The sequence below is a fragment of the Colossoma macropomum genome, unplaced genomic scaffold (assembly GCF_904425465.1).
Source record: "Colossoma macropomum unplaced genomic scaffold, Colossoma_macropomum, whole genome shotgun sequence".
NCBI lineage: Eukaryota > Metazoa > Chordata > Actinopteri > Characiformes > Serrasalmidae > Colossoma > Colossoma macropomum.
This window is the reverse complement of record NW_023494805.1, coordinates 29949038-29977012: the sequence shown is the minus strand read 5'-3', so window position 1 is coordinate 29977012 and position 27975 is coordinate 29949038. Positions and strand designations below refer to the sequence as shown.

The 27975-nt window shown below is 38.8% G+C and overlaps 2 protein-coding genes across 4 annotated transcripts; one reads left to right on the top strand and one right to left on the bottom strand.

The window, feature by feature from the left end:
• The first annotated feature begins 1952 nt into the window (after nt 1-1952).
• faah2b (fatty acid amide hydrolase 2b) lies at nt 1953-12001 on the top strand. The gene is made up of 11 exons (XM_036596195.1): nt 1953-2234; nt 3473-3555; nt 5488-5624; nt 6761-6970; nt 7450-7569; nt 8855-8990; nt 9075-9192; nt 9980-10099; nt 10263-10374; nt 11126-11314; nt 11686-12001. The coding sequence occupies exons 1-11, from the start codon at nt 2049-2051 to the stop codon at nt 11859-11861; spliced, it is 1587 nt and encodes a 528-aa protein (XP_036452088.1). The 5' UTR covers nt 1953-2048; the 3' UTR covers nt 11862-12001.
• A 1777-nt stretch (nt 12002-13778) lies between these two features.
• nelfa (negative elongation factor complex member A) lies at nt 13779-26911 on the bottom strand. 3 transcript variants are annotated; one of them, XM_036596190.1, is made up of 11 exons: nt 26639-26911; nt 23950-24121; nt 22600-22761; nt 22306-22395; nt 17821-17948; nt 17502-17571; nt 17310-17398; nt 16624-16735; nt 15700-16010; nt 15205-15304; nt 13779-14678 (listed from the first exon to the last, which is right to left on the bottom strand). In XM_036596190.1, the coding sequence occupies exons 1-11, from the start codon at nt 26846-26848 to the stop codon at nt 14494-14496; spliced, it is 1629 nt and encodes a 542-aa protein (XP_036452083.1). In that variant the 5' UTR covers nt 26849-26911; the 3' UTR covers nt 13779-14493. The 3 variants fall into 3 exon arrangements, with proteins under 3 accessions (XP_036452083.1, XP_036452086.1, XP_036452084.1); XM_036596193.1 differs by lacking the exon at nt 26639-26911 and adding an exon at nt 25729-25816; XM_036596191.1 differs by lacking the exon at nt 26639-26911 and adding an exon at nt 25228-25800.
• Between the last annotated feature and the right edge of the window lie 1064 nt (nt 26912-27975).

The window sequence follows — 27975 nt, the reverse complement described above, 5'->3', positions numbered from 1 at the left end:
TTGAATGTTGTTGTCACTGTAGTCTCAAAAACTGAAACCGCAACTACTAAAAACTGTGGATCCATCACCTGGGTTATCATTACAGGGCATTGAAATTAAAGGTAATGCATATTAGGGCAGTGTCTTGTTGACTGTATGATTGATAATGTCTTAATAGGCCCAAATCATGTTAGACTGAGCTTTTCTTATTTTTTTTTAGAAATAAGTGAGTTTGCTTTAGTATGTAAACAATCTTAAAGTCCATATAGTACGTATATAAAAGCTAAGCTGCAAATATGTTTAATTTGAATGAATTGTTCTTGTATGTCATTTAAAAAAAAAAACAAAAAAAAAAACAATTAATTGTTTTTAGCCATCCACTCATGTTGAAGCTACAGGGAGTGTTTCATCCTGGACTACTCTTAGAATGAAGCAAAGTAACAAAACAGCCTGTTTCAGTCCAATGAATAAAAACAGGTTCAAAATGGTCATGTAAAAATGAACTATGACTCTTTTTGGCACATAAAACAACACAAATGTCCACACAAATGGGCCTCAAAAGCTTGCACTATTGCTTAATACAAACCCTTGACCACTGTGTCTGTATCCCTTATCACAATCTGAAACAGTCAGTCTCCTCTTACGCATGTCATAAACAGGCTTGATACATTTGTGCAATATTTCGTAGTACTGAAAGCCAGTGTTAAAAGCAAGGCTGAATAAAAATGCAGTGCCTTTAAAAGTGAACAAAACAGTGCATAATTAATCTAATTGTTAATTCACTGACCTGAATTTCAGAATCCTTAACCAACATATAAGTTAGCTTTAATAGCAGTGAGTTTGTGAAACTGTGCTGCCCCCTAGTGTTATCATTCAGCACTGCCGGTTGCCTTTTTGTCATTGGTGTGATAAAGCTTCCTTAAATAGGAACTCCACCGATTTTTCAAAAATTCTACATAATTAAAAGGTTAAGAAAATCGAGATCAATTTATTTTAATATATTCAGGGTGGAGGGATACATTAAGACATTTGTAAGGCAAAATAGTCTCCCCCGAAAAGTATTTTTTCAGTTTTATGACAATTTTACCAACATACAAGTTTCACTTCATAAAATTGCTATATTTGTGCTGTAGACATTGTGACCCCTGGTTCCTATCACCATCACTGTAAAGAAATCTGTAAGTCTCTCTACAATTAAGCATTTCACATAAAATCTCTCTGAATGTGTCTTTTTACATCTCAAGGACTGAAATAGTCACAACTTCTGAAAAATTAGTGTAATTTCCCTTTAAATATACAAACAGTGCCATTGCTAATGCACCAACATAAGAGCCTTACATGTAACCTTAAAATTAAAATGTCTAGTACTCAAATCAATGGATTAAAGTCGTTTTTATTCTGTGCTCTGTTGCAGTAAAGGAAACATCTGTCCATCAAACAACTCTATCTGTCACATGCTTGAAAATCCAACCAGTAATGCACTTTGATGTCTAACATATCATTAGGGTATAGTATAGTACAGTATAGTATAGTATAGTACAGTATAGTAGTGTATAGTATAGTACAGTATAGTAGTGTATAGTATATTACAGTATAGTACTGTATAGTGTAGTACAGTACAGTATGGTATAGTATAGCATGGTACAGTACAGTAGTGTATAGTACAGTATAGTACAGCATTGTATAGTATAGTACAGTATAGTATTGTATAGTACTGTATAGTAGAGTACAGTATAGTATTGTATAGTGTAGTACAGTACAGTATTGTATTGTATAGTATGGTGCAGTATAGTATTGTATAGTATATTGCAGCAGACTGCAGTATAGTTGGTGTACAGTGCAGCTCCAAATGAACGGGCTCGTTAATAAATGATCGTTTTGCTGCCTTTTATGCATTTATAGACCCTGTCCTGTTGAGCTCTAATGACAGGTCAAAGTTTAACATACAGGCTGACATTGTGTGCAGTGCCTCCCCGTCAAATAAAATACCCTCAACGCGGTGCATACCGGGAATGAAAAGAGTCGACACTGGACAGTGACTTGGCTCCTTTAAACTAAAGCATTGCAGTATGGGGTTAACGGTGGGCGAGAGGATCCAGAAGTGGCTCCTGCGAGCAGTTTCGGGATTCTTCTTCGCTCTCTTTCGGATGTTTTCGCGTCCACAACCTGTCAGAGCCACAAAAGTCCCTCCAGTCAGAAACCCACTGCTCACTGTTCCTGCAGTGCAGCTGGCCGAGAAAATCCGCAGGAGAGAGGTTTGGACACTTACTCACCTTCACTGCGCCGCGCTGAGGAGAGAACCGAGGCGAAATTAATGTCTGCATCGTACACTGTGATGTTAGTCACGCATTTTCTGGAATAATATAATAGAATTACAGAAGGGCGGTTGAACTGTGGGGAGTGTAGTTTTGTGCATGCGCAGACACGCCCCCAGTGCTGTACATACCTGTCTTAAAATGTACTATAATCACATTACTGCTAATATTACTGCAGATCTCATTTGTTTTCCCATATCTATTATTGTGGAGACAATGTGTCGTATTTTATACACAGAGATACAGGAAAGTATATATCTTGTATTTACAGCAATTGTCAGCTCCACTTATCATAAAGATGCACTTTTGCAGTTCTGTGATTACAGACTGTAGCCCGTCTGCTTCTGTGCATAATTTGTTACCTTGTTGATCAGTGGTGAGGACACCCACCAGACCACCACTGGGCAGGTATTATTTGGATGGTGGATTATTCTCATCACTGCAGTGCAAAACGGACACTGAAAATGCATATATTGAACAATGAGTGTAGATACAAGGTAGGTGTACCTAATAAAGTGACCCAGTGAAGTAAAGTAATAATAAAGTGAGTGTATCTATATTCAGTGGTGGTCCTGTGGGGGTCTAGATCATTGATGAACTACAATCTATAATTGTAGAACTACAAAGTGGAAAGTGATAAAAGTGACCAGTGAGTGTAGGCAAGTGAGTGCTTCAAATCAACAAAACGTGTACTTTGTTTAAAGTTTTGAATGCAACTGTATATAACATACATTATATATATATATATATATATATATATATATATATATATATATATATGTATATATATGCTGTTATCATATTATGTATATTTCTCTTTACATAAATTATGTAAATTAATAATTGAACAGTCAATGCCCTGTACACACTCACTAGTGCCATTCACTCCTTTTCGGCAGTAACACTCCACCTGGCTTCACTGAGGGGTTTAGCAGTGAGATTTAATCAGCTGGCACTAAATCCTTGTTCTTTTTTTGTTAAGGGCATAGTTATACGACTACTGGTCCATGTCCACAGCCTCTTTCTAGTCAAAGCTCAAAAAACACCAGCCATATGCTCAGACACTGATGTTCAGCTAGTAAAGCGTCAAGTTGATCATTATGATTAGACTTCATGCACACTAACAATTTAATTACAGTCAACTTCTGCACATTCTCTCCTGTTTGTCCTGAACACAGGTAACGAGTGTAGAGGTGGTGCAGGCTTATATTGACAGAATCCAGGAAGTGAACCCACTACTCAATGCAGTGGTTAAGGACAGGTGAGGACTCGCCTTTACAGGTAACGCTCCCCTCACACTGTTGCGTCTGTTTACACATGAACATGTGTAGGTGCAGCTCTTGCAGCAGCAGAGCTTTATTGGCTCAGTAAGACCCACATCAAGAGTATGACTGCACTGAAGTCAGAGGTAACACGTCAACAGTTAAACACGATTCCATGTTACTTTTGCACTAAGGCCTTATTTACATTTACTGAAAAGATGTTCTTTATATGGCACTCACAGTATTTGTTTCTTTTCTTTTGACCTTCAAATGACCAAGGGAGAGAATAGAACACAGAAGTGTGCTTAAGTGAAAATGGGTACTGTGTGAAAATATTACTCAAATAAAAGTGGCAGTATGGAGCCAAGAATATACTTAAGTGGAAGTAAAAGATTATCTACATTTAAACATAAATATATACAATTAAAAAGTAAATGACTTGATGGATAGTTTCTAAACTGTAGGACATGCTTTTCCAGTAAATGTAAAAAGCATCTACATTTAAATATAATCAATTTTATACAAGTAAAAAAATGGTTTAATAGATAAAACTAGGAATTCATGATTGAACTTAGATTTAAGTTGGCTATTGAATCCGATGTTTCTAAGCCGTTGCTATTGTATCATTGGTGGTTGTTGAGGTGTCGTTGGACTGTAGCTATGGTATTCAAGGTAGTTGCTAAGATGTAGCTAAGCTGTTTATATGGTATTCCCAGGGGTTGCTAAGATGTTGCAAGGTCATTGCTATAGTATCATTGGTGGTTGCTAAGGTGGTTCTAGGCCATACTGGTCAGTACTGGGCAGTTCTTGTCATTGCACAAAAGATGAATAAATATACTCATGACCTGTTTAATTGTATTCTCCTATACCTTTGATTGATTGCATTAATAAAAAATAAATAAAGATCCATAAGAAAGGAACACTTAAAAAAGATTAAAAATCATAAGATTTGTCACAAGTAACTTGAAGATCTAAATGAAAATGTAAGGAATAAAAGTATGTGTTTTTTCCTCTTGTAACTGTAATTATTATTAATAATAATAATAGTAATAGTAATAATAATAATAATACTACTACATGACATTTGTATAGCACTTTTCTAGGACCCAAAGACAGATTACAATTAGTGGCACAAGAAACAAATACATAACAACATACAAACAGATGACACAGCAGAACCAGAGATACATATTCACAGCACAGATGATGAAATAACATGAGCTATAATAGTTTAGGATAGGGGAAGATTGTATGCAAGACAGAAAAGATGTGTTTTAAGGTTGGATTTAAATAAGGATGGGAGAGAGTTCCAGAGGCGCGGGGCTACTCTGGAAAATGCACGATCACCAAAGCTATGGAGTTTAGAGGAGAAAATGGTAAGCAGATCAGTGGTAGAACAGAGAGTGCACGTAGGCCTGTAGGATTGGAGAAGATTCAGAGAGATAGGAAGGAGCAAGATTGTTGAGAGCTGTGTAGGTGAGAAGTATCTCAAACTGAATACGATCGTTTATGGGAAGCCAATGGAGGTTTTGGAAAACAGATGTAATGTGGTGATGTGACTGGGTGTAAGTGAGGAGACGAGCAGCAGAGTTTTGAACTGTCTGGAGTTTACGAAGTGATGAGGAGCTGATGCCTGCAAGAAGAGAATTGCAATAATCTCGATGGCTAGAAATGAAAGCATGAATCAGACTTTCAGCAGCTGACTGGGAGACGGTCGGGTTTTTACTATATTATTAATTAAGAGTACAAGTATTTAATTTCATTAGTACAAACCAAAATAATTCTTAAGTACGGTAATGAATTACTTAAATATTTTCCACCCAGGAAAATAAACGCAGGTACTTTGTAACACCAACTTCTTCTTGTGTGTCTCTACCTATTTACGACTGTACAATGTCTCTTATGCAGTAGCCTCTCCTCGTCTCTTTCAGGTTCTCTGCGGCTCTGTCAGAAGCAGCTCAGGTAGACCGGCTGATAGATGAGGAGAAGGGAGGAGAGGAGGCACTGGCAGATCGACTTCCTCTGCTGGGCGTGCCCTTATCTGTCAAAGAATCTTTCTTCTTACAGGGTAAACACAACACCACCCACAAAGCAAAGGCTTTCTTCAGCATCAAAGCCACACTCAAGACTGTCAACAGATTCCACTGAAGTTAGTTTAATTTAGGGGGTATTAACTGTTATACTGTAGTGTATATCAACAGTGAGATTAATCTGATTATCAAGCATGGCCGTCTTCCATGAAGAACATCATATTTATTACATGAAACATGAAAAACATCTCACTCTAGCCAAAATGAAAAAGTATAAGTGCCTGCTCACACATGTGGGCTCCAACCCTGGTCCTGGGGAGCTGACTTCCTGCAGAGCTTTCTTCCAACCACAATTTGCTACACCTGCTCCAGCTAATCAACCTTTTCCCCATGTCCCTGATTGGCTGGATGAGATGTATCAGCGGCAAGTAAGGGGTGGGGCAGTTTATTGGATACAGGTTGGAATTAAACTCTGCAGATAGCTTTCCAGGACCAGGGTTGAAGACACTGTTCTAGAGTGAACATTTCTTGGTTTGAAAACTGAGACATCTTTTGAAAAACTAAAAGCACTTTGAGGCCGATACTTCAGGGCAGCCTGCTAGAAATGTTTTTCCCCCAGTAGCTGGCTAATGCAAAAGGAAGCCATAGAGTTATCTGCTAGGAAGCCGAATATGACGTCTGTATTAGCTTCTACATCCAATAATTTCTTTTTTCCCTGTGGAGTGGGGAGTTAGGGGAGCATGGGGGCGGGTGGCGATTTCCAGTGGTTCTTTTGACACATTTGTGTAATGCCTGCTTGGTACTGTAGTGAGAAACTAACTAACACCAATAGACAAAAACATAAAAAAGGACATTAAATCTTGAATTCTTTCAAGCCGATGAGGTTAAGTGATATAAATAACTTTAAGTGCAATCTATCTATCTATCTATCTATCTATCTATCTATCTATCTATCTATCTATCGTTGTATGCAAAAGTATGGGTGTACCTGGTTAAATGACGTTTTGCTGATTTTCTAAGTGAAAGTAAGTTAACACATCCTTCTCAGAGAACACACTTCTGCACATTTTAATACACAATTACTGTTCATTTGCTGAAATTCACATATATATAAATCTTGGTTGGCTGCACCAGTAACTGTACCTTTTTCCTTCTCGTCTGTCCTCTCCTGCAGGCATGCCCTGCTCTGCAGGGTTGGTCTCTCGAGCTGGAGTGCTGGCCAGTGGAGACGCCCCTGCTGTGGCTCTGCTAAAAAGGGCTGGAGCCATTCCTATAGGAGTGACCAACATCCCCGAGCTCTGCATGTGGGTGGAGTCCAGCAACTATCTGTATGGCATCACCAACAACCCTTATGACACACAGAGGATGTGTGGAGGAAGCTCAGGTAGGTAGTCTGGGTGGGGCGTACATCTCTGACATATCGGCAGTTTAGTTCAATTATGACAAGTATGGCTGTTCACCATGACACAGAGTCAGTCATTTGGAGGACGATTAAGAATTAGTTTAAAAATACACAGACTATGCTATTTCTGTTTACAGAGTAGTGGAACATAGATAACACAAAATGATGATTTATTTATTTATTTGTTTGTTAATTTGTTTGAAAATAGAGTATTTTATTCTGGACAAAAAATTAACACAGACTTTTAAAACGATTATTAAAATGTAATTATTTTATTGAAACATTATAAAACAAACTGTTGAATTGCCACCTTCAGTGTGATGTATCAGAATGCATTTATGCATTTTATACTCCTAATAAACATATTGTAATAATTTTAAGTCTTACCACTGAGGTGATGAATATGGAGACATTCAAGTAATGTTTTAAGGCTGATTTCTCCAGCCTGTTCTACTCTGTAGGTGGAGAGGGCAGTATTCTGGGCAGTGGAGGGTCAGTGATCGGTATTGGCTCAGATATCGGGGGCAGCATCCGTATGCCCTCCTTCTTCAATGGCATATTCGGACACAAGGGAACAACAGGTACATTCTAACTTTGTGATACATATAAAGAATATTTTAAAATAATAGTTTGCCTGTTAGGTGTGTGAACCATGTGACACTTGACTTTTATCTACAGTACCAGTCAAAAGTTTGGCATGTTCACAGAGCATAGTGAAGACCTAAACGTTTATGAAATCACATATGAAATTACTACAAGGAGGACAAACATTTCACTAATTAACATAGTAATTTTGATTTAATGATTGAGGCTCAACTCAAAATTTCACATAAGCTCTTTATGAAAATGCATTTGTTTTTTTTTTTAATATTAAATATTTAATTTTAAAAAAATTAAAGTCATACATGCATCATTCCAACATTGTGGTAGCAAATGGTGTCCCACAACTTGGAGGCCATGAAAATGAACTCAAAATGAGAAGAAGCCACAGATCATGTCTGCATATTCTTTGTTGTGTTCAAATAACAAAAAACTATGTAAATTCTTCTTTTCGACTTTTATTTTAGTGATTTTCAGTATTGTTGTGCATGAAAAACAGCACGTGACAGCTGTGACTTTACAAATGCTCTTGTATTATTTTTATGAGAGACAACAATTTTGATGCTTGCTTTTCAGGTTAAATTGTAAAAATGTATCAAAATTATTATTTGCCGTATGTTAAAATTATTTAAAATGCATGAACATAATTTTATTTTGATTAAAAAATCTGTCCAAGATTTTTGTCAATGGTGTTACATAAACATAAAATGTTATTTAAAAAACAGGAAGGCCTTTTTGACTTACGTCCAGACTAACTCTAAGTCCACAGTTAGTGAAGTTTCTTTTGATATTTCTAATACATTTGGCTAAATATGGACATCTTCATCTCATGAAATATTAAGTGATTTTGAAATCAAAACAAATATCAACATGAATGCAATACTTGTAATTTTCGACATACAATGTGACACTGAAACTATAGTGACAGTGGAGTACATTTTAGAAAAACTTTACTGATGCTGTTCAATTACATATTAACATTCAATTACATATCAACATCCGTTTGCCACTGTAATGGTTCTTTTATAGACAAATTCCAGGCATTTAAGAATATGCCTTAAGATTATGGAAAGCACACATTTAATCAGACTTTTTGACTGAAACTGCTTATTTAAGAACAGCTGCTGTGTTGCTGGAGCTGCTACTGTGTATGTATAATTTGTGTATTCAGATGAAAGGCAGAAAGTGGGAGAAGTTAGCATTCTTGCTATGCTTCATAAATTTCTCTCTATGACTCCTGATGTGAAATCCTGCTCTTATTCGTAGGGATCGTCTCTAATGATGGTCAGTACCCTCCTAGCTCTGGGCTCCATGAGGAATTTTTGAGTACAGGCCCAATGTGTCGCTATGCTGAAGACCTGCTGCCTATGTTGAGGATAATGGCCGGAGCCAATGCAGACAAGTAAATGTACTCAGACATCCGTATTTACACTCACAGTCAGAACTGCGGAAAGCTGCACACCATCTGCTGTCGTTTCGTTCACAGGCTTTCACTGTCGTCAGAGGTGGACCTGAAAAAGCTGCGTTTCTTCACAGTAGTAGACGATGGTGGATCCCCTCTCACCTCACCTGTGGACAAACAGCTTGTTGAAGCACAAAGAAAGGTGAGGAAAACATCAAATCTATATTCCTAATTCTATAGTCCTGACGTACATTTCAATTTCCATTTCAGCTAACTCTGCTTGTTGTGAAGCACATCTAGATTTATCATTTATTATTCAGTACCTATGAATATTGAAGGTACTATGAAACTCATTTGTATGGGCCCATAGAGTTTAAACAGGAATTACACCAATTTAAAACTAAAAATCTACATAATTTAGTATTGATAGTGGTTAGATGTGAAATGGTGGATTGTAAAAAAACACAGAGCCATTGTACATCTCTTTACAGTGGTGGTGATAGGAACCAGACCTCCAAAGTACTTAATGCCTCTCAAAGCTCCCTCACAGAAAGTTATTACATGAAATGGTTCCAAATACACTGCATGATGACGGAGATATTGTTTTATAAGAGTTTTTTGTGATAATGTTTGGTACATGCAGGCTGTTGTAAGGAAAAATAATACCCAATAATGCTTTTCTCAGGTTTACCACTGTTTTCAGTCATAAACATTTTATATGAAACTCACATGTAGTTCTTATGGTCAATGATTCATGATGTGATATTAAATAAAATGGCTGTATTAGTGTTGTAGACATCACAAACCCTGGTCCATATCGGCACCTCCAAAAAGAAATGTGACTCATTAACGTTCTCTACCTCTCTGAATTACTTTATTTACATCTTAATGATTAAATTATGCAACCAAAAAAAAAAAGAAAAATAGATGGAATTTGCACCATTAAACAAATACCAAAGGAAGTGCTTTGCTGTTATTGATGTTTACAGGTGGCTCAGCAACTAGAGGCAGATCTGGGAGTGAAAGTGAAGGAGATCAGCTTCCCTCAACTAAAATACTCCTACCAGATCTGGGACACGTTCTTGGCTCTGCCCGATAAAGACGGCAAGGTCTGTCTCTAAATGTTGTGGACCAGGAGATGCACTTATGGATTTGTTAGTATAGGCTTAGCTTCCAAAAGCATATTAGTTGAGCGATCATATAAACTACTAATTAGGGGGGGGGTCCAGAGTGATATCTGTCTTACCATTACTCACTGTTTGTGTGTTCCAGCCACCGCAGCCTTTCGTGGAGATGTTGGCAGATGGAGGTCCAGCTGTGTGGCCGGTTTGGGAGCTCATCAAGTGGCTGTTTGGGAAATCTGACCACACAATGGCTGCCATTGGTAATACATACAAAATCAAAATAAACAAAATGAAATATAGACCCAAATGTTAAAATGCAGCCACTGCCAACCCACACATTTACGCACAAGCTAAAGGCCAGGCTGAGTCAGCTCTATATACAGATTATATACAGTCAGCTTCATAGTTACTGCCATTATTGACAGAAAAAGTCATTATTGACAGAAAAATATCTTTCTGGTTAATTAGCTCACTGAAAATGAGGAAAAAATCTAACATTTAATTGAAGCAAATTTAGTTCAGGAAACCTCATAAACCATGAGTCACAATTAATGGTACCTCTGCATTTAGTACTCTGTGTAACCTACATTTGCCAACATAACAGCAATCTCTGCTCCTATTATGCTTGATGAGATTGGAGAACTCGGATCATGGCCTCCTCAATACAGAATTTCTTCAGATCCTCTCTTTTAAACTCTTCTCTTCAGCTCTTCCACACCCTAGTTATTCACACAAACACACACACACACATTATCTAAGCTGCTTATCCTTCCGGGTCCTTCTGGGGGTGCTGGAGCATATCCCAGTGCTCATTGGGCAGAAGGCAGGAAAGACCCTGGACAGGTCGCCAGTCCATCGCAGGGCACCTACTTATTCAGTAAAGCTGTTTTCAATGTGGTTTAGGTTAGGAAACTGGGATGGCCGTGTCAAAAGCTTGATTATGTGGTCACATTTTTGGATCAGTCTTTTGGCTGTATAGATAACCATCTTCTTCCATTTGTTCTGGTTTAGGTTTGGCTTTTCTGGACAGCTTTCACAGCACCACACTGCCACAGTTCATCCTCCAGCAGAAAGAGGCACTGCAGCGCAGCATGGAAGAGGTGCTAGGGACTGATGGAGTGCTGCTGTACCCCCCTCACCCAGTCCTGGCCCAAAAACACCACCATCCATTATTCACACCTTTCAATGCCGCTTACACAGGTCTGTTTCTTTAGTTTTGCCCTTGGGTGACAAAACTAATGTAGCCAACAAGTAATGGAAGTGTATAGGCACCTGCTAGCATTTTGTAAACTGCATGTCTAAAGCATCATGCATCAAACCATATTGAAGCTCAAACAGACTTGCTTATGTGATTTTTGACCCTGTATGACATACTGTTGTCTATAAAAATGGATACAAGTATGTAGCATAGCTAAAACGGTAGTATCAGCTATCTTGAAGCCCGAACCATGTCTGTTCAGTTTTTATAGATAACAGTAGCTAGTAGACGTATTGCATTATAATAAAGTTTGATACAAACAAAAAAGTAGCCTGCAGTCCCTAACTCATCCGTATTATCAATGCCTTTACAGGGATCTTCAATATACTGGGCCTGCCCGTTACCCAGTGTCCTCTAGGGCTGAGCGAGGAGGGGTTGCCGCTGGGCGTTCAGGTGGTGGCCGGGAAGCTGCAGGACCATCTGACCCTGGCGGTGGCTCTGTACCTGCAGAAAGCCTTTGGTGGCTGGAGAGATCCAGGAGCTACCTGAGATACTAGAACAGCAGAGCTTTATTACTCCACCTTCAATTACAGTGGTGCTTATTAGAGGTTTACCACATCAGTTTGAGTCTGAGAGATGAGATTGTTTATAGAGGTGTACTGTAAATAAACATTATACAGTAAAATGGACTTGAATGTGATGTTGCTTTCAAACTAACACTACAAATTAGAAAGAAAACATAGAAGTCAAGTTAATGGCACCCCTATGATCAATGAAACTAGAACAAGTTTTTTGAGAATCGCTGCTTTTCAATGCTCATTTCACTGCTTTAGACAGTAGCAGTAAGAGTTAAACAAGTTCATGTTCTAATGAATTTTAAGGTTAAGTTAAAGTTTTCTATTAAACACTAATCTAAAATGTAAAAAAAACACTAAATCTGAAAAGGGAGTGTAATAAGGCCCATCATTCATTAGTCTGGCTTAAATATTGTTATTATTACTACTATTACTACATTTTACAGACTAAGCCTGCATTCTGAAATCTGGACACTGATTATTTCAAGTATTACTCTAAAACATTTCTTTATTAATAAGAAATTATGCTGGACATACAACAGATCAGATATAATTCATCAATGGAAATATGTTCATTGCAAGCTTCACTCTTGTTCACGCCTGCTACACTGTTCACAACAAAACAGTTAATGAATGCTCAACATCCTTAAAAGGTCATTAATGCCATCCATCTCCAAACTAAACAAATTACCGTGCTGAAATTGGTCAGAGAGGGAGAGAAGCAGAAAAACAGTTAGTCTCGTAGAGACCACTCCTTCTCCCCCATTGAAATACAGCAGAGGAACTAAATCATTTTTAAACTCAAACACAGCTGTCATTACTCATTTAAAAACAACACAAAGGAAATCATCAGTTAATATTTCTTGATGAATAGGCAACAGTAAGCAATCTGGATGATAATTTGGGGTGACCACAGGTCATTATAAAGCTACTATTATACCCTTACTGCTACTGTTAGCAGACTGAATATTCTGGTTCATCACTGAAAGAGAGGAAACCCACACCAGCAGGATCTCACCAGTGTATGTGTTCAAAGTGGCAAACTGTATGCTTGTGAAGTAAAAGCAAAAGTTTGCATTTAAAGGTGAAGTGGAATTTTTTTGTTCAACTAAGTTTAGGTCAGTAACCTCCAATCTTCCTCTTGGAGCTACCTTCCTGCAGAGTTAAGTTCCAGCCTGAATCCAATAAGTGCCCCACCACTTACTTAACTGCAATACATCTGATCCAGCCAATCAGGGACTTTGGAGGAGGCTGATTAGCTGTAAGAAGTGTGACAAACTGTGGTTGGAACTAGGCTCTGCAGGAATTTAGCTTTTCAGGAGGAGGGTGATAATCATACCCAGTGAAAATCAAAGTTAAGCCTCAAGTTAAAATATTTACTGATGGATTTATTCTAAAAATATGTGACTTGAAGGTCTTACAACAGGAAGCCTGAATGCTGGTCCTGGAGATCTACCACCCTGGTGATATCAGAGCCAACACACTTGGCTCTAATGTCCAGATGCCTTGAAGGCCTTCTTCATCAGGTATGTTGGGTTGGTCAGAGTAGGAACTGTTCAGGGTGGTAGATCTCCAGGACCAGGATTGGACACCCCTGTCTTGCAAACCTGAAATGTCTTGTGTAAGCAGAGCTGCCAAATGTAGTAGTAAACCCAGAGAGGGAAAGTAAATGTACGCCACTGTTAGCTCAGTTCTAACATAACACTGACATTCCCAAAGAGGCTTCTGGAAATAGCATTACTGTAACATATGCGTGGGAAAAAATTATGTATATATACATAAAATCCTAAACTCCACAATGTTCATTAGTAGATTACTTGATTACCAGTATAATCGATAATGGCAGCCTTACACTCAGTGTGTGAGCAGCTGTTGAAATCAGCAAAACCTGTTCGGGTCTGGACATGTAGCGCTTTATTTCTTCCCTTCTTCTGTGAAGCTGAAAAACAAACACATCCTCCAGAACTGTTCAAAAAATGTAACCAGCAAAGGCAGCAAAGAGCCTGTCTTCACTTGTGTTTTTTTTTCTTCCTTTTTTTGCAAATGTAATTATTTTCTTACATTCTCACACTGAAACAGATGGACATTTTTCCTGTGTTTGGACGCTGTTTATGCCTTTGACAGCTGTCAATTAAAGAAGGTCAAAGCATTCCAGAACAAGATTCCCACCTCTGTTCCATTTTCACCCACATTCTGGAATTTCTGGGGGGATTTTTTTTTTCAAAGGGCCATAAAAATGAAGAAACATTACAAAGCACAAAACAAAAAAGAAAAAACATAATAAAGAAAAAAGGTCCCTGGCTTTTGGCAATGCAGGAACAGAGACAGGAAGTGAGGTCAGCCAAAACAGGAAGTCCATCTCACTCCTGTTAAACCCACCCCATCAAAAGTTACCCTAGTGCCAGTCATTCACAATTTGGCCCACATCCTGTCTGAATGACCCAGAACATGTACTTGACTTGCCTGTCAGTGTTTTTTTGTGTGCGTTTGTGTATTTTGTTTGAAACCAGTCTTCTTCAGGAGAAAATGTGATGTGTGTGAATGTTTGTATATATGTATGTAAATATGCATGTGTAAGTGTGTGTGAGTACAAAGCCAGCCCTCCTTCACGAGGCATTCGTGATGGGTTTGTATTTTTTGAGCCGTGTCCACTGGCCCGTGGAATAGTTCATCTCAAACACAGTGTCCACCAGCATGGTGGTACTGCCTGTACCGTCTGCTTTTGGAAGAACCTCTGTGTGCTCACTCAGCTTGATCTGGATGATGTCACCCTGCTCTGGACATGGGTTCTCTAAGGGGGGAAGACCACCACAAATAAAACAAGAACAAACATTAAAGAAAGGCCAGACACTAGTCCTAGATGAACATTTATTTTACAGTGGGGATCTGTTACAATGGCTTAATCTGTGCCTGGAAAACTGACTCCGTACACCTGAGTGGCAGCACCACTCAGATGACCAAGGAAAGCATAGTGAAAGCTGAACCATGTTCAATTTAATCTTTTAAACATTGTTTTTTCCTAGAGGTCATGCTGCTGCAGACAAATGGTGGTCATACCAGGTACTAATGTGGGAATTCTGTTTCACAACCCACCCATTTGCAGATTTTCAGTGAAAAGTGTTCAATTTATAATTTTGTTTGGTATATTTGCTTTAAATTTTCACAAATAATTTAAGATGTTATAGTACTGTAGGTGAAAATGTGTGTATTAGAATGTTTTAAAGGCTCTGCATGACCTGCAACTAAGTTTCTGAGTACACTAAGAGGGAAAAACAGACTGAAGACGTTAACTAGTTTCGTATGTTTCGCCACAATACCTCTTGATCCTGCCATGAAGCCCAAGATAAGGGCTTTCTCTGGTCGAGTGACTTTGTTCGCAGTCTTGAACATTTCCTGTGCGGCATACATCTGTTCTCTCTGTAGTGATAGAAAAAAGAACGGATGTTATGGACATTACATTACTTGAGAATTGTAAGTTCCTAACCCCCTTAAGCAAGCGGCTATTTCTGCAATGGGCTATTTCTGGAAGAGGTTGAAATATAAAGATTTCAAAATGTCCTATTTAACATTTTCATTTGAATACAACCACGTACAGCGTCCAAATCTCTGTCTAAATAAAATGTCAAAGCTAATAATGCATGAAATGGCAAAAGGAAATGAAAAACGATTTTGAGTTCTCACTTTGAGAATATATAATTTCCATACTTGAATCTTGAATTCAAATGGAGACATTACATAATTATGCAGAAAAACCTGGCAGAAGAGACAGAATTTCGTTAGGGAGTTAAAGGCCAGGGCAGTTTGTAACCAACCGTAAGCGACAGGTTCTTTTTGGGCTGCGGTTGCTGGGGGGCTGGTGTGGGTGCTGGCTGAGCTGTGGTGGTGGGCGGCGGTGTGGCCGTGTCTGCTTGTGTTGCTGTGGCAGCAGGAGCGGGAGCATTGTTGAGAGGCGTGCTGGTGGGCGTGGTGGGAGAGGTAGGGGCTGTGGGGCTGGCAGTGCTGGCGTTGTACATGGGCGGTCTCTGTTTGAATTGGCCTGGCAGTGTGGCGGCAGCAGCGCCGGTTGCTGTGGACTCCTCGGGCTGCCGGTTTGTAGTGTCACGTCCCGAACCGCCGGCGTTGGCTAAAGAATGGAAGAAACAGAGAACATGATAGACATTTAATTATTCTGAATTAGTAGTAAAGATATTTTGTTGGATAACAGTTATGTCGTCTCTTTGAAAATGACAATTGACAAAACTAGACAAAAACTAAAGAAACTCGCTTTTGGACTCACACAGCTCTAAACTGTCCATAGGCCAAAAGAAACAATGCTATAAATTCCAATTTACAATTTACACCAATCATAACTGTTCTGTTTATATAACAGTTTTTCATCAATTTAAAAAAAAATATAAAAATCTCTTAAGTTATTCCCTACAAAAACAGTAGGAAAAAAAGTAATACAATCTGCTCCATCTGTTACTCACTAGCCCCACAGGATTGAGCACATTATGCACTTGCATTAGTTGTCAAATACATCAAATGTATCTGCATAACCAGAATGCACAGTTTAAACAGCTGTAACAGATTTCAACCCTGACTAATAATAATACCAATCTATATAATACTATTATTATTCATTTATAAATCATTTATCGTAACAAGAAATTATTTATATAAATAATATTCATATAAATAACTTCTATTATGAAAAGCTCTGTAAAATGTAAACAGATTTAAGTGCCAAGTCTCACCCGGCTGCGTCTCTGAGCTGGGAATGTATGAGGATGAGGGCACCATGCTGGGTGTGGCTGGGAGGTAGCTGGTTGATGGTAGGGCACTCTCGCTGTTTAAAGCCCCTAATTTCTGTTAAAGAAATGTAAATATTAGATTTAAAAACATTCATATCTGCTTTAGTACAAAAGCTCTAGGAGAAATGAAAATCCATGTCTTTGAATCAAGGTATGTGTTAATGACAGTTTGTGTGTGGAGTTACCAGATGGGTAGGATGCATCATCTGAATGAATTAGCTAAAGAAAAGAAAGACGCCAAATATTTTTTCCTATAATCATGTAACTAATTTTCACTTTACAGTTTCCTCTTAGATTTGATTGGTTAAGAACCAGATCTTTCTTACTCACTCAGCTAAATCACAACATGACCTGTCAAGGAACAGACTAAGAATAACTGAATAAATCAATAAAAAGGGATTAAACTGTTTGGAGTCTGACTGTTTTTATACTGTGAAGCCAGAGTTAAACCCAAAGCTAACTCACTAAGTGAAAAATCCTACCAAAACTTTGTGGTAGAGCCCTGAAGACTGATGGCAAACACACATAAATCAAGAACAAAAGAAAAACACTCTCAACAATATTTACAATTTACTGTCTACAGTAATGTTCAGTAATACATAAAAATGTATTTTTATTTCCATTTATACCTGTGTAGATACCAAGCCGGCAGCATAATCTGGTGTAGCGTTCTCCACCACTGCCTCCTCTTTGGCCGCTTTCTCTCCTGCTTCTGTGTCTGAAAAAAAGGGGCATTTCAGACATTATAAATCACACTCAACCTATTAATAAAGCCACTGTGAAATGATGTTAGGACTCTAAAGGCCTGTAACTGTAATTACCCAATGTCTTTCTTCTCCTCTTGGCTTCTCTGCCTGCTCCAACCATGTCCAGCTCTGAGATATCTAATAACTAGACAAGAAAGTGAAACAATACAGCTTACAATAACACAGCAAGGGGCTGAATTTTAATCCTTTCTAAGTCTTTTTCAGATGTGTTTGCTCAAGTCCACCCCCCCCCCCAAACACACCCAGCAAGTCTGACATTTGTCTATTTGTGAATGTCAAATACAAAGTCAACAAAATGTGTGAGGAACCAAATGTGTCAGCCCTCCCTGGGTAAACACTAGGCCTGTGGTGCAATGTTGCTTTGATGGATCACCTTCACTCCTCTCTCTTTGCGCAGGGGCGTGCGTGCCGGGGCGATGGGCGCTCTGTTGCTGGGGGGGCTGAACATGCTGGGGGTTGTGGGGCTGCGGAATGGAGCCTTGGGGATCCCCTTTAGTGGTGCTGGGGCAGAACACAGGAATTATTACAGCTTGTCCTGTGTGGGTGTACACAGGGGGATGTACACTGTGTCAAACGTTTGGGGACCCACTGACTTCTTTACAAATTTTTAAATGATTGACTTTACACTTACACTTTTTAGATAAGCAAGAAAAACACCTGCAAATGTTTTACAGTTATTCACTGATACTGTGGATATATTTACTTTCATGTTCATTAAAGTGTTTTCCTTGGTATGAAGAGCAGGTTTTGCCTGAATAGCAATTAAGACAGATTTCTTTTTCAAAAGACTGTTTAAAGCACACAAACACTTTTGTCCCCAAATGTGGTTCAAGTACCTGGAGTGTTTGAATACTGATATTTCAAGCAGGAGATAAAATGTGTGGGCACCGTCTTTACTACCAAGCTAACAGGGTCACAAACATCACTAGCATTTACAAGTGTGAATGTTTCACTCAAGATAAACTTGGTTATTGTTTAATAATTTGAATTATTTCAAACAAACAAAACAAGCCCATTTGTATTAAAAGCTAGAGTATGTAAATGAAAGGCATGAAAATGTGTATTCAAACTAGGGGTGTGAGGGATGCCAGTTCTCTCATTTTGCCGTACTGTGGATAAGCTCAAAAACAGTAAACCACAAACAGTGCCACCCTCGAAAAAACGAAACATGATCATGAACAGCTTAAATAACTCAAAAGGGTGTTTCGGTTTTAAAACTGCATCACTGAGTGTAGCTCAGTCGTTACCTAGTTAATCAGTAAAGCGTTAATATGGTTACGTGCACAAAGTGAGTGTATTGTTGGGTGCACGCCATGTGCATGAATAACCACAAAGACATTCCCTTCTCCCGTGTCAGCATCTGTATAAGAGTTTATAACCGCACTTGTTTTTTGTTTTATTGCAACAGATTTAACATAACTGTTGAGCATGTGAAGAACAAATTAGCTCCTAAAATCTATTCAACATGCAAGAAGTAAACTTAATGTGATAACTTAGCAAGTCTGGAATAACGAGCTATCTTCATTAGATATACATTAGAAACACACAGTGAAATATTATTTTATACACTAACTACAAGGTGCAAAATGGAATATGAGTGAAAAGGTGAAAAACATGAGAGGAGGCTTTAGGAATGACTAAAACTGGTTTCACACAAGGGAACTGAAGAAGCTACTGGAGTTCATAGTTCTACAAAATAAAGGACACTTTTTTAGTTGCAAACACTCAGTATTTGTTTGCTTTTTTTTAAATTAAGAGTGGACCTTGTATTTTTTATCTTTGTAGGCCTCTTTATTAAAAATTGCTATAAAAATAATAATAATAATAATAATAATAATAATTAACAGCAACAATAATAATAAATATAGCCGCAAGCGGCAATAAGCGGGTTCAAGAATGCAACAGCAGTACTGCAGGATTAGCCCATCAGGCCTAAAAAGGCCTCAAGCTGTGGGTCTTATTTATAGGCAGAGTGAATCGAACTGAAAGGAAGTCAGTTCATCAAAAGGCCTTCAGTTGCCATAAACAACAAGCAGTGGTCTTTAAACACATTATAGGTTTATATTCATATGTACTGATCTACACTGGTTTGTAGAACATCCAAGAGGTTGTCAACATAAATGTCAAAACTACATGACTAATGGCCGCATTTCTCACACAGTAGCACTTGCAAAGTGTATTGGTTGTATATTTAAGCCATTGATTTGATGTAGGCCATAATGAGGCCCAATGCACTCATAAGAGGCCATACTGGTGTGAGGAGCTCAGTGAAAGTGGGTCAGAATTAGTGAAAAGGCCACAATATGGTTTCACTCTTGATCAGGGACCAAGTTTTCACCAAGTTTTGTCAGAATGACCTTTTGACCTTTGTATAATAAGCCTTTGTATAGTGAAATCTTTGAATGAATAAGCCAAAATAAAAGACAAGCAGTGCAATTTTTAACATAACATGTAATTAGAAAGTTGTTCATAAAAGTGAACTGAGTCACATGGCACTATTTGTTTATCTGTCATAATAACATTGTAATAGCATTTTAGTTGATTTTTAAGTTTTTTTGAGTAAAGGTCAATCTGGACCAAAATTGGCCAAGACCATTAGAGTCCTAATATGTAAAATTATTGCAAGTTTGGAGATGATCTGACCAATGACTGTTGAGTTATAGCAAATCAAGCTAGCAATGCCATGTTTGCAGTAGTTAATTGATTGATTCTCAATACACTCAGTGGAACAGTCAAAATGTTTTCTGATAATTATTGAGGATCAGTGTCTTCTGAATCTTAAGATACTAATTGGATGATTATTGGCCAAAAATCCAGAGACTAGTTTGCAAGAATAGGTTTTTCACGTTATGCAAATTAGCTCAAAAACTAAGGGGGTGGGACTGGGGGTGCACTTGCTCAGCAAGTCCCAAGGAATCAGCAGAAAAAAGAATTTTGTCTCTATCTCACTCTGATCAAAAGTTACAGGCAAAAATATGAGTAAAGTTGAAAAAGATGAAAAGTTGAAACAGAGGACTAAAGTAAAGTATGAGTTCAGTGAAAGTGGGTCAGAATTAGTCCTCAAGGCCTCAATATGGTATGATTCTTGATCAGGGACCATATCCTAAGATGTTTACAAAGTTTTGGTCAGACTGACCTTTTGACCTTTGTATAAAAAGCCTTTGTATAATGTAGTCTTTGAATGAATAAGGCAAAATACCAGACAAACAGTACAATTTCTGACATAACATGTAATTAGAAAGTTGTTCATGTGAGTGACCTGAGTCGTATGGCACCAACTGTTTATCTGTCGACCTTGTAATAACATTGTAATAGCATTTTAATTGATTTTTAAGTGTTTTTGAGTGCTAAAGCGCCCCCTAAAGGCAAATCTGGACCAAAACTGGCATACTCCATTAGAGTCTCGAATTGTATAAATACCTAAAGTTTGGAGATGATCTGACCAATGGCTGTTGAGTTATAGCAAATCAAGCCAGCAATGAAATGGCCGCAGCAATTAATTGATTATTGCATACCACAGTGAGTAAAAACTCAGCATGTTTTTGATCATTATTTACCTTCAGATGCCAAAGAGTGATGCTAGACCAATTTCGAAAAGTTTGGATCAAAATCCAGAGACTAGTTTCGAAAAGTATGGTTTTTGAACAGTTGACGATTACAAAAAAACTGTGTAGTTTTTTAACAAACATACTTTTGCAAAATTGTTTGGGATAACGTACCACAATGCATTCATATGGGTTTTGAGTCAAAACTGTAATAATTCAGTAATGACATGTAATAATAACTTTATTTTTATGAATAGCGCCCCCCAGTGGTCAAATCTTTTGAAACTTGATTATTTGTTAGGAGGTGGGTACATGTAGATATCATTCAAGTTTCATGATGATTGGTCAATGTTAAGCCTGTGAAAAGCCTGCTAAATGCTGATTGGCCGATGGCGACCACAAATTTCGATGTACCAAATTGTTCTTACAGGATCACTTATAGTATGGCCAGTAAATGCTGAATGCGAAGTTTTAGCTTGATCGGATGTACGCATGCTGAGAAACAGCCATGTAGCATTAACTCCACCCCCTAATTAGATATGCGCATAAAAATCGAGAGGTCACCTCAAAAACTTCTGCTGAATATGTTTGTCAAGTTTGAATTTTTTTGGCTAAAAGATTGTCAAGTTACAGAATTTTAAATTTATTCTGAATTATTTTGGATTTATCCAGAAGGGTTCATTTGCATATGGCAGCCATGTTGTTTGTAAAACTTAAAATGTTTTATAATTATTGACCTTCAGGCTCTTCTGAATTTTTTGACACCAAATAGATGAGGATCGGGTGAAAATTGTAGGACTAGTTCGCAAAAGTAGGTTTCGCATATTATGCAAATGAGCTCAAAATCTAAGAGGGCGGAGCTAAATGGTCCCAATTGCAAAGTTGTTTGTTTGGACCCATAGAACCAGGGAAAAAAATGTCTCTTGTCTGGGAAAAATCTAGTTTAGGAGTTATTAGGCAAAACTGATTTTTCTGCGCTATAGCGCCCCCTTGTGGCTGACTGGGCTGATTCCGTGTGCCTGAGTAGCGGGAGGGACTACTACCTATTGACCAAGTTTCATGTCTCTAGCACCTACGGTTTGGGCTGTGCGTTCCGTTTCATGCATGCTTGAACCCTAATTAACAGCAACATTAACAGCAGTACTAGTACTAACAATAGTAATACTTATTCCTGCAGTGTTGTTTAGTTATTGTTACCATAATAAATGTATTAACTTTTCTGGACACTGTGATATTAATATTGTTATCGTCCGAGTAGAAAATACGCTTATAGAAATTTTAGTTAATATCGCCCAACTCTAAACCAAACTCACTTGTGGTGTCGATCTTCTTGACTAGTCCTCTTCCTTTAGCATGGAAAGGCACTCCTGCAGTTTTTTTTAACTGCTGTGCAGTTTCTGTAGCTACAAAATAAATACAGTGACACAGCTGTTAACTCAGACAAACACTCTTACTCACCATAAACAACAGACACACACACGCACACACACATACTGAACGCTAACAACAAACGCAAAATTCTGCTTTGCAAAAACTCTAAACACATCAGCTGGGATGCAGCTGTCTCTGCTTCACTCACACAGATGATCACACAGACATACACTTACATTTCTGGAGGAGCTCAGCTCTGAGGGTGGCGCTCTTTGGTTTTCTCTTGAGCTGGAAGTGCTTGATGGGGGGTGTGAGGGGTCCCACCAGTGTGGTCAGAGCACTCTTATTCAGATACTGACACTCAAGAGGCAACATGGCAGACGCCTCACACTCACTCACTGAGGGGCGATAAATACACACAACACAGCACAAACACTAAGTCTACAGACTCTGGTCAGTTCAAACTTGGTATTAACATCCATCTGCAGTAATCTGACCATAAGTGGACTGCAGGACGTATGACTGTTTCTGGTGGCCACGTGATGGGGTTTCATGACTGGAGAAAGGGTACCCGCACATTTACTACATCTGTACTATGTAGTAATGTAAGGGTTGTTACAAAATTTTAGACTGCATCGACTTTTAATGTAAAAGGCAAGTCAAAGCAATAAAAAATGTGAGGATACAGCGTTTTAAACGTTTGTCTACAAGTAAAAGCATCGCTAAATATGTAAATGAAAGGTTTTTTTATAGGGATGCATGATTAAATCAGAAGCATATTGGAATCGGTAGATTTTTGCTTTAGATTTGACTGATATTTCAAACCAATACTTACTATAATCCAAAATAGCATAATACTTGAGTGACTGTAGAGCTGCTGTGCTAAATTGTCTGCATTTTTTTTTTATTTACTCTGCAAATAAATGCATTGTTTTAAATGTGACACTACTTTGTTTGGATGTGCTATCAGATGTCAGAAAAAAAATATCATGACATACTGTGTATGTGTACAAGTATCATGATATTACATTTTTGCCATATCCCCCAGCTCTATTGTAGACTCCCTTAAATAAAACATTTCCTTTTGGAGGAATAACTGCCATAAACGACAATATATAATACAATGCAATATCGCAATACTTAGCATATCACACATCATTAAGCATGGCTCAAGCACCATGACAAATCACGACTCTCATCCCAAACCCGCATTCATGTAATCAGGCAAAAATTTATTTTGGTCAAAACTACCCAGGCCAATCTTTAACCACATGACATGACTGATTCACCAATCCAGCTTTAATATAAGCCAGGGGTGCACAACTCCGGTCCTGGAGGGCCGGTGTCCAGCACAGTTTGGTAGTTTCTCTACTCAAACCCAATAAACCTGACAATTAACAGATGAGCTGAATCAGTTGTGTTTGAGCAGTTAGATCACCAAACTGTGCCGGACACCAGCCCTTCGGGATAGGAGTTGTGCACCTCTGACATAAACAAACTGCAAAGAGAGAGAGGGGGAAAAAAAAAATTGTTAAAAGAACATCTCTTGACCTTTGTACATCTCATGAGCCTGAGCTCTTGCTGACCTTTTTCTCGAAGCTCTCCCAGGATGTCCTGCACGTTGGGGTTCTGCTCCTCCAGGTCCAGATTGAGAGACCCCGTCTCAGGGAACGATTTCAGGATGTCTGCCACCATCAGCACCCATGGCTCTGAGTCTACAGTGGCTAACTGAATAATCTCCGACAGAGCTTCCTTCATCTGGGGGAAGAAAACATGATTTTAAAAAAAAAAAAAAAAAAACAACTGTAAAATGAAAGATGGTGGAAGAAAACCACAAAGAAGAAGAAGGTCTTGTTGGCTGCCTTATATTTGCATTATGACATTGATGACATCACAGGGAGAATATTCTGCCACACTAAACAGCAAGTGATCAACATCAATCATCACCAACCAATGTGTGCAACCAATACAAAAGCAAGTCTGAAATACACCCACTTATTCATCACTGAGAGGGAGCTGCTCAAAGAGAAGGCGCAACAAGCTATCAGGAGCCCAGACTCAAACAGGTTCCTACAGGCCACCTGCTCATAAAATTGCTTCCAATGACACAAAAACTGATGAACATAATCATTTCAGAAATCCAGTCTTTTTCTCCCTCGTGGATGTCGTCACACTCTACTGAACACATGCGCTACATCAGTAGGACATGCTGCCAAGCAGGGATGTCTGTATCGTAAACAGAGGGGCGTGTCCAATACATAGGCCACTGGTTTTTTTTGTTTTTTTTCCCTCTTAGATCCACTTGCTATCTTTCTGTGAGATTATGTACCAGCCACGAGTGCTTCTTCATGATGGTTCTCCAACCTCTCTTCTTCCCTTAGAATTAAACAGGCTGTTTTTGAACCTTTAAAATAGACATATGTAAATTATCCCTGTTCTGACAGGATTCCCTGTGTTGCGCCTCATCTAAAAAGCAGTCCAGACTAAAACACTCCCTCAACTTCAGCGTGACTGAGCGGAGCCGTAGGACTAATAGGAGAACATCTGTAAATGAGTTGTGTTTTGTGACCTCACAAAAACAACAAACGCAAAACAGAGCTTAGTTTCCATGTGTGGATTGTACGGACTGGAAAGTGAACGGTACGTTCTCAAACTTCAACAATGTTTACAGATTACACACAACTTCATTTCCAAAAAGAAAATCGAAAGGAGAACTCAGTTTTCCACGATATTGATCCATTAGGTTAAGTAACATTACTGTCAGTAGAGTCTGTAAGACGAGAAACTCGGCAATCTAGCGAGGTAAATCAACTGGTGTTTACATCCAAGTCATTTTACACAAAATAATGCTTAGAAAAGCTTACAAAAAGTAAATTACGGAAGACAAAACCGCTGTTGACAATCTTCTCAGGCAAAACTCCGCCCAAAAGCACACCTTGTTGACTATCCAGCTGTAACCAACCAATATTTACGCGCGGTTAACTCCTCCAGCACATTAAAAGAGCGGGTACGACCAGCATGCGCTAGCTTAGCCAGCTAGCTATCCACTCCTTCACTTTTAAACATTAATACCAAACAGGGCGCATTAAACTTTTTAACTGATCAGAAACGGGTTAGAAAATCACTTCCACTCGCGTAGAGAGCATTTGGTCCCGCTCTCTCGCCAGCTGGCTCCGCGGTTGTTAACGTAACGTTTCTTTAGCCAACTCGGCTAACCCAAACTTCAACGCTAGGGCTGTTTTACCATTCGCTTTACAGAAAACTGGCACAAAGCAGACAAAACTACAGCTCCCTGATGAATGTTTAGGTTTTCAGACAGCAGGGAAGGTGACTGTTGCTTATGGAAGAAAAGAAAGCCAGCTAGCCTTCGCTCAAACTCCAACATTAGCGCTGCTTTTGCACTCGCGCTCCTTGGTAACGCTGTGTTCAGGGCTAAATCTCAAACGGCACCCTCATCCCTACATAGTGCACCATGACACTCAGACTTTTAGACCAAAACAGCGCACTATTTGTCCAGTATGTGACTGTACACACGTGGCGGAATCCCAGATAGTTATTTGTTAGACATTACACGCACTGTTTGGGTGCATGAGCAAATATTTTAAGACCTACGTAAAACACTAAGTAGGGAGTAGGGAGATATTTGAGATTCAGCCCTAGCTACTAGGCTTTTCAGGGGCAGTAAAAGTGGGTGTTGAGTACGAAAGAGGAGAAAGGCACCTGGCCTCCGTTAGCTCAAACTTCATGTGAGTTTGAGCAAAGGCTAGGTGACTTTCTTTTCCTTCGTGCACACCAACAGCCACTTTTACTTCTCTTGCAAAAACCTAAACACTGCTTTGACACTGCTCTGGAGGCAAAAGGCAAGAAGCAAGCAAAGCTGCAGCCTCCTGTTGAATGTCTAGGTGCTGTAATAGCAATATAAAGCGTCTGTTCTAACGGGGCTCAAACTGGCTACACTATTCACCAGCGTCCCTTTTTAAATATTCCCGTTCCACCTTAAATAGTGCAGCAAGGCTCAAGTTGGCTACCCTATTCGCCAGCACCTTGTTCGAATATTCCCGTTCCACCTTAAATGGTGCAGCAGTTACATTCTGGCGCCTAATGCTGAGGCGCCAAAATGTAACTGCTGTACCATTTAAGGTAGAACGGGAAAATTCAAATAGGAAGCTGACCTGAACTTGGTTCTGTTGTTGGAGTAAATAACTGTAAAGTGCGCTGCTGTAAAGTCCATGTGTGTGTCTGGCTATGCGGAGTGGAGTCGAGCCGCAGCCCCACCTCGTCCACGGTCCTGCGCGGGAGGTGCAGCATGCCGAGCAGCAGCTTCAGCTTCACGGCGGGCGACAGCGTGGAGAAGCACAGCCGTATGTTGTCGATGACCGACACGGTGAGCAGAGAGCCGATGCTGGACGGCGTCCACAGCTCGTCCGTGGAGCCCAGTTTGTTATGAAGCCACAGGCCGGTGTCGCTGTCCCTCATCGACGCCATCTTGGAGAGAGACGAAGAATCGGTGCAGGCATTTTAGCGGGCCACCTAAAACCCGAACGTATACAAGCCGTGAGGACCCATGTGACCATGGCAGGCTTCATGCTTGTTTTATCGGCTGTGTCTCAAATAGCTCCTTACGCCCCACCTAGTGCATCACGTAGGTCTTAAAATAAAGCCCCCTGCGCCCCAACAGTGCATAATCTGTCTCTTTGACATTCGGCCACGTGCGCACAGTTCCCTACTGGACTTATAGTGCATTATTTTGGTGAAGAAGACAAAATTAAAACTTCTCGCGTAGTGCACTATGTAGGGAGTAGGGAGTCATTCGAGATTCAGCCCTAGTTTAATATTGAGAAGAGAAATGCTTTCTGCTGCTTTGCAATAGATTTGGAATGCCCCTTTATCTTCTTCTTATACTACTACTACTACTAATAATAATAATAATAACAATTATTATTATTATTATATTGCAGTTGATTATTATGATTCATTTTTTGCTTTTTTGTATTATCTTTTCATTAATTTATTTGTCTATGCCTGTATTTATTTATTTTAGTTTACTTTCTTCTCTCACCCATATACACACTTTTCAGCACACACTTCTAAGAAACGTGAAAACATTTTTAAATTTAGTTTTTATTTAAATTGAAGATGCTACCAATTTTATATTTTTTTCATTTTTACTTCATTTTTCCTTCATTTTATTTTATTACTATTTTTATTTTCTATCTGTATACTATGTGTGTTCCTTCTTTTATCTTTTTAAACTTCATTGTTAAGGCAGCTGCTTATGCATGACGTTTTCTATAAATTATTATGATGACAATGTGTTGTAGTGATGTGTGACTATATGTTGTAATTGTTTTTAATTATTGCACTGACCAGTTTTAAAAATAAATGTTTTACGGAAGTTGAAGACATTAAGTTCCTAAGATTATTGTAGCTCTCTCACACCAAGGACCTATCACAATGTAACAAACTAAATGACAACAAGTAATGTAATGTAAATAAAATTTACATTATAAGACTGTGTGATGTCATCTGATGTCATTAGGCATTATAAGACTGTGTGATGTCATCTGATGTCATTAGGCATTATAAGACTGTGTAATGTCATTTGTGACAGA

Coding starts and splice junctions, on each gene's coding strand:
- faah2b (XM_036596195.1), top strand. CDS start 2,049: ATGGGGTTAACGGTGGGCGAGAGGATCCAGAAGTGGCTCCTGCGAGCA. Junction 2,235..3,472: donor AGAAAATCCGCAGGAGAGAG/GTTTGGACACTT, acceptor TCCTGAACACAG/GTAACGAGTGTAGAGGTGGT. Junction 6,971..7,449: donor GATGTGTGGAGGAAGCTCAG/GTAGGTAGTCTG, acceptor TCTACTCTGTAG/GTGGAGAGGGCAGTATTCTG.
- nelfa (XM_036596190.1), bottom strand. CDS start 26,848: ATGGCGTCGATGAGGGACAGCGACACCGGCCTGTGGCTTCATAACAAA. Junction 24,122..26,638: donor CGCGCAGGACCGTGGACGAG/GTGGGGCTGCGG, acceptor TTCTTCCCCCAG/ATGAAGGAAGCTCTGTCGGA. Junction 16,011..16,623: donor CAGCTCAGAGACGCAGCCGG/GTGAGACTTGGC, acceptor TCCATTCTTTAG/CCAACGCCGGCGGTTCGGGA.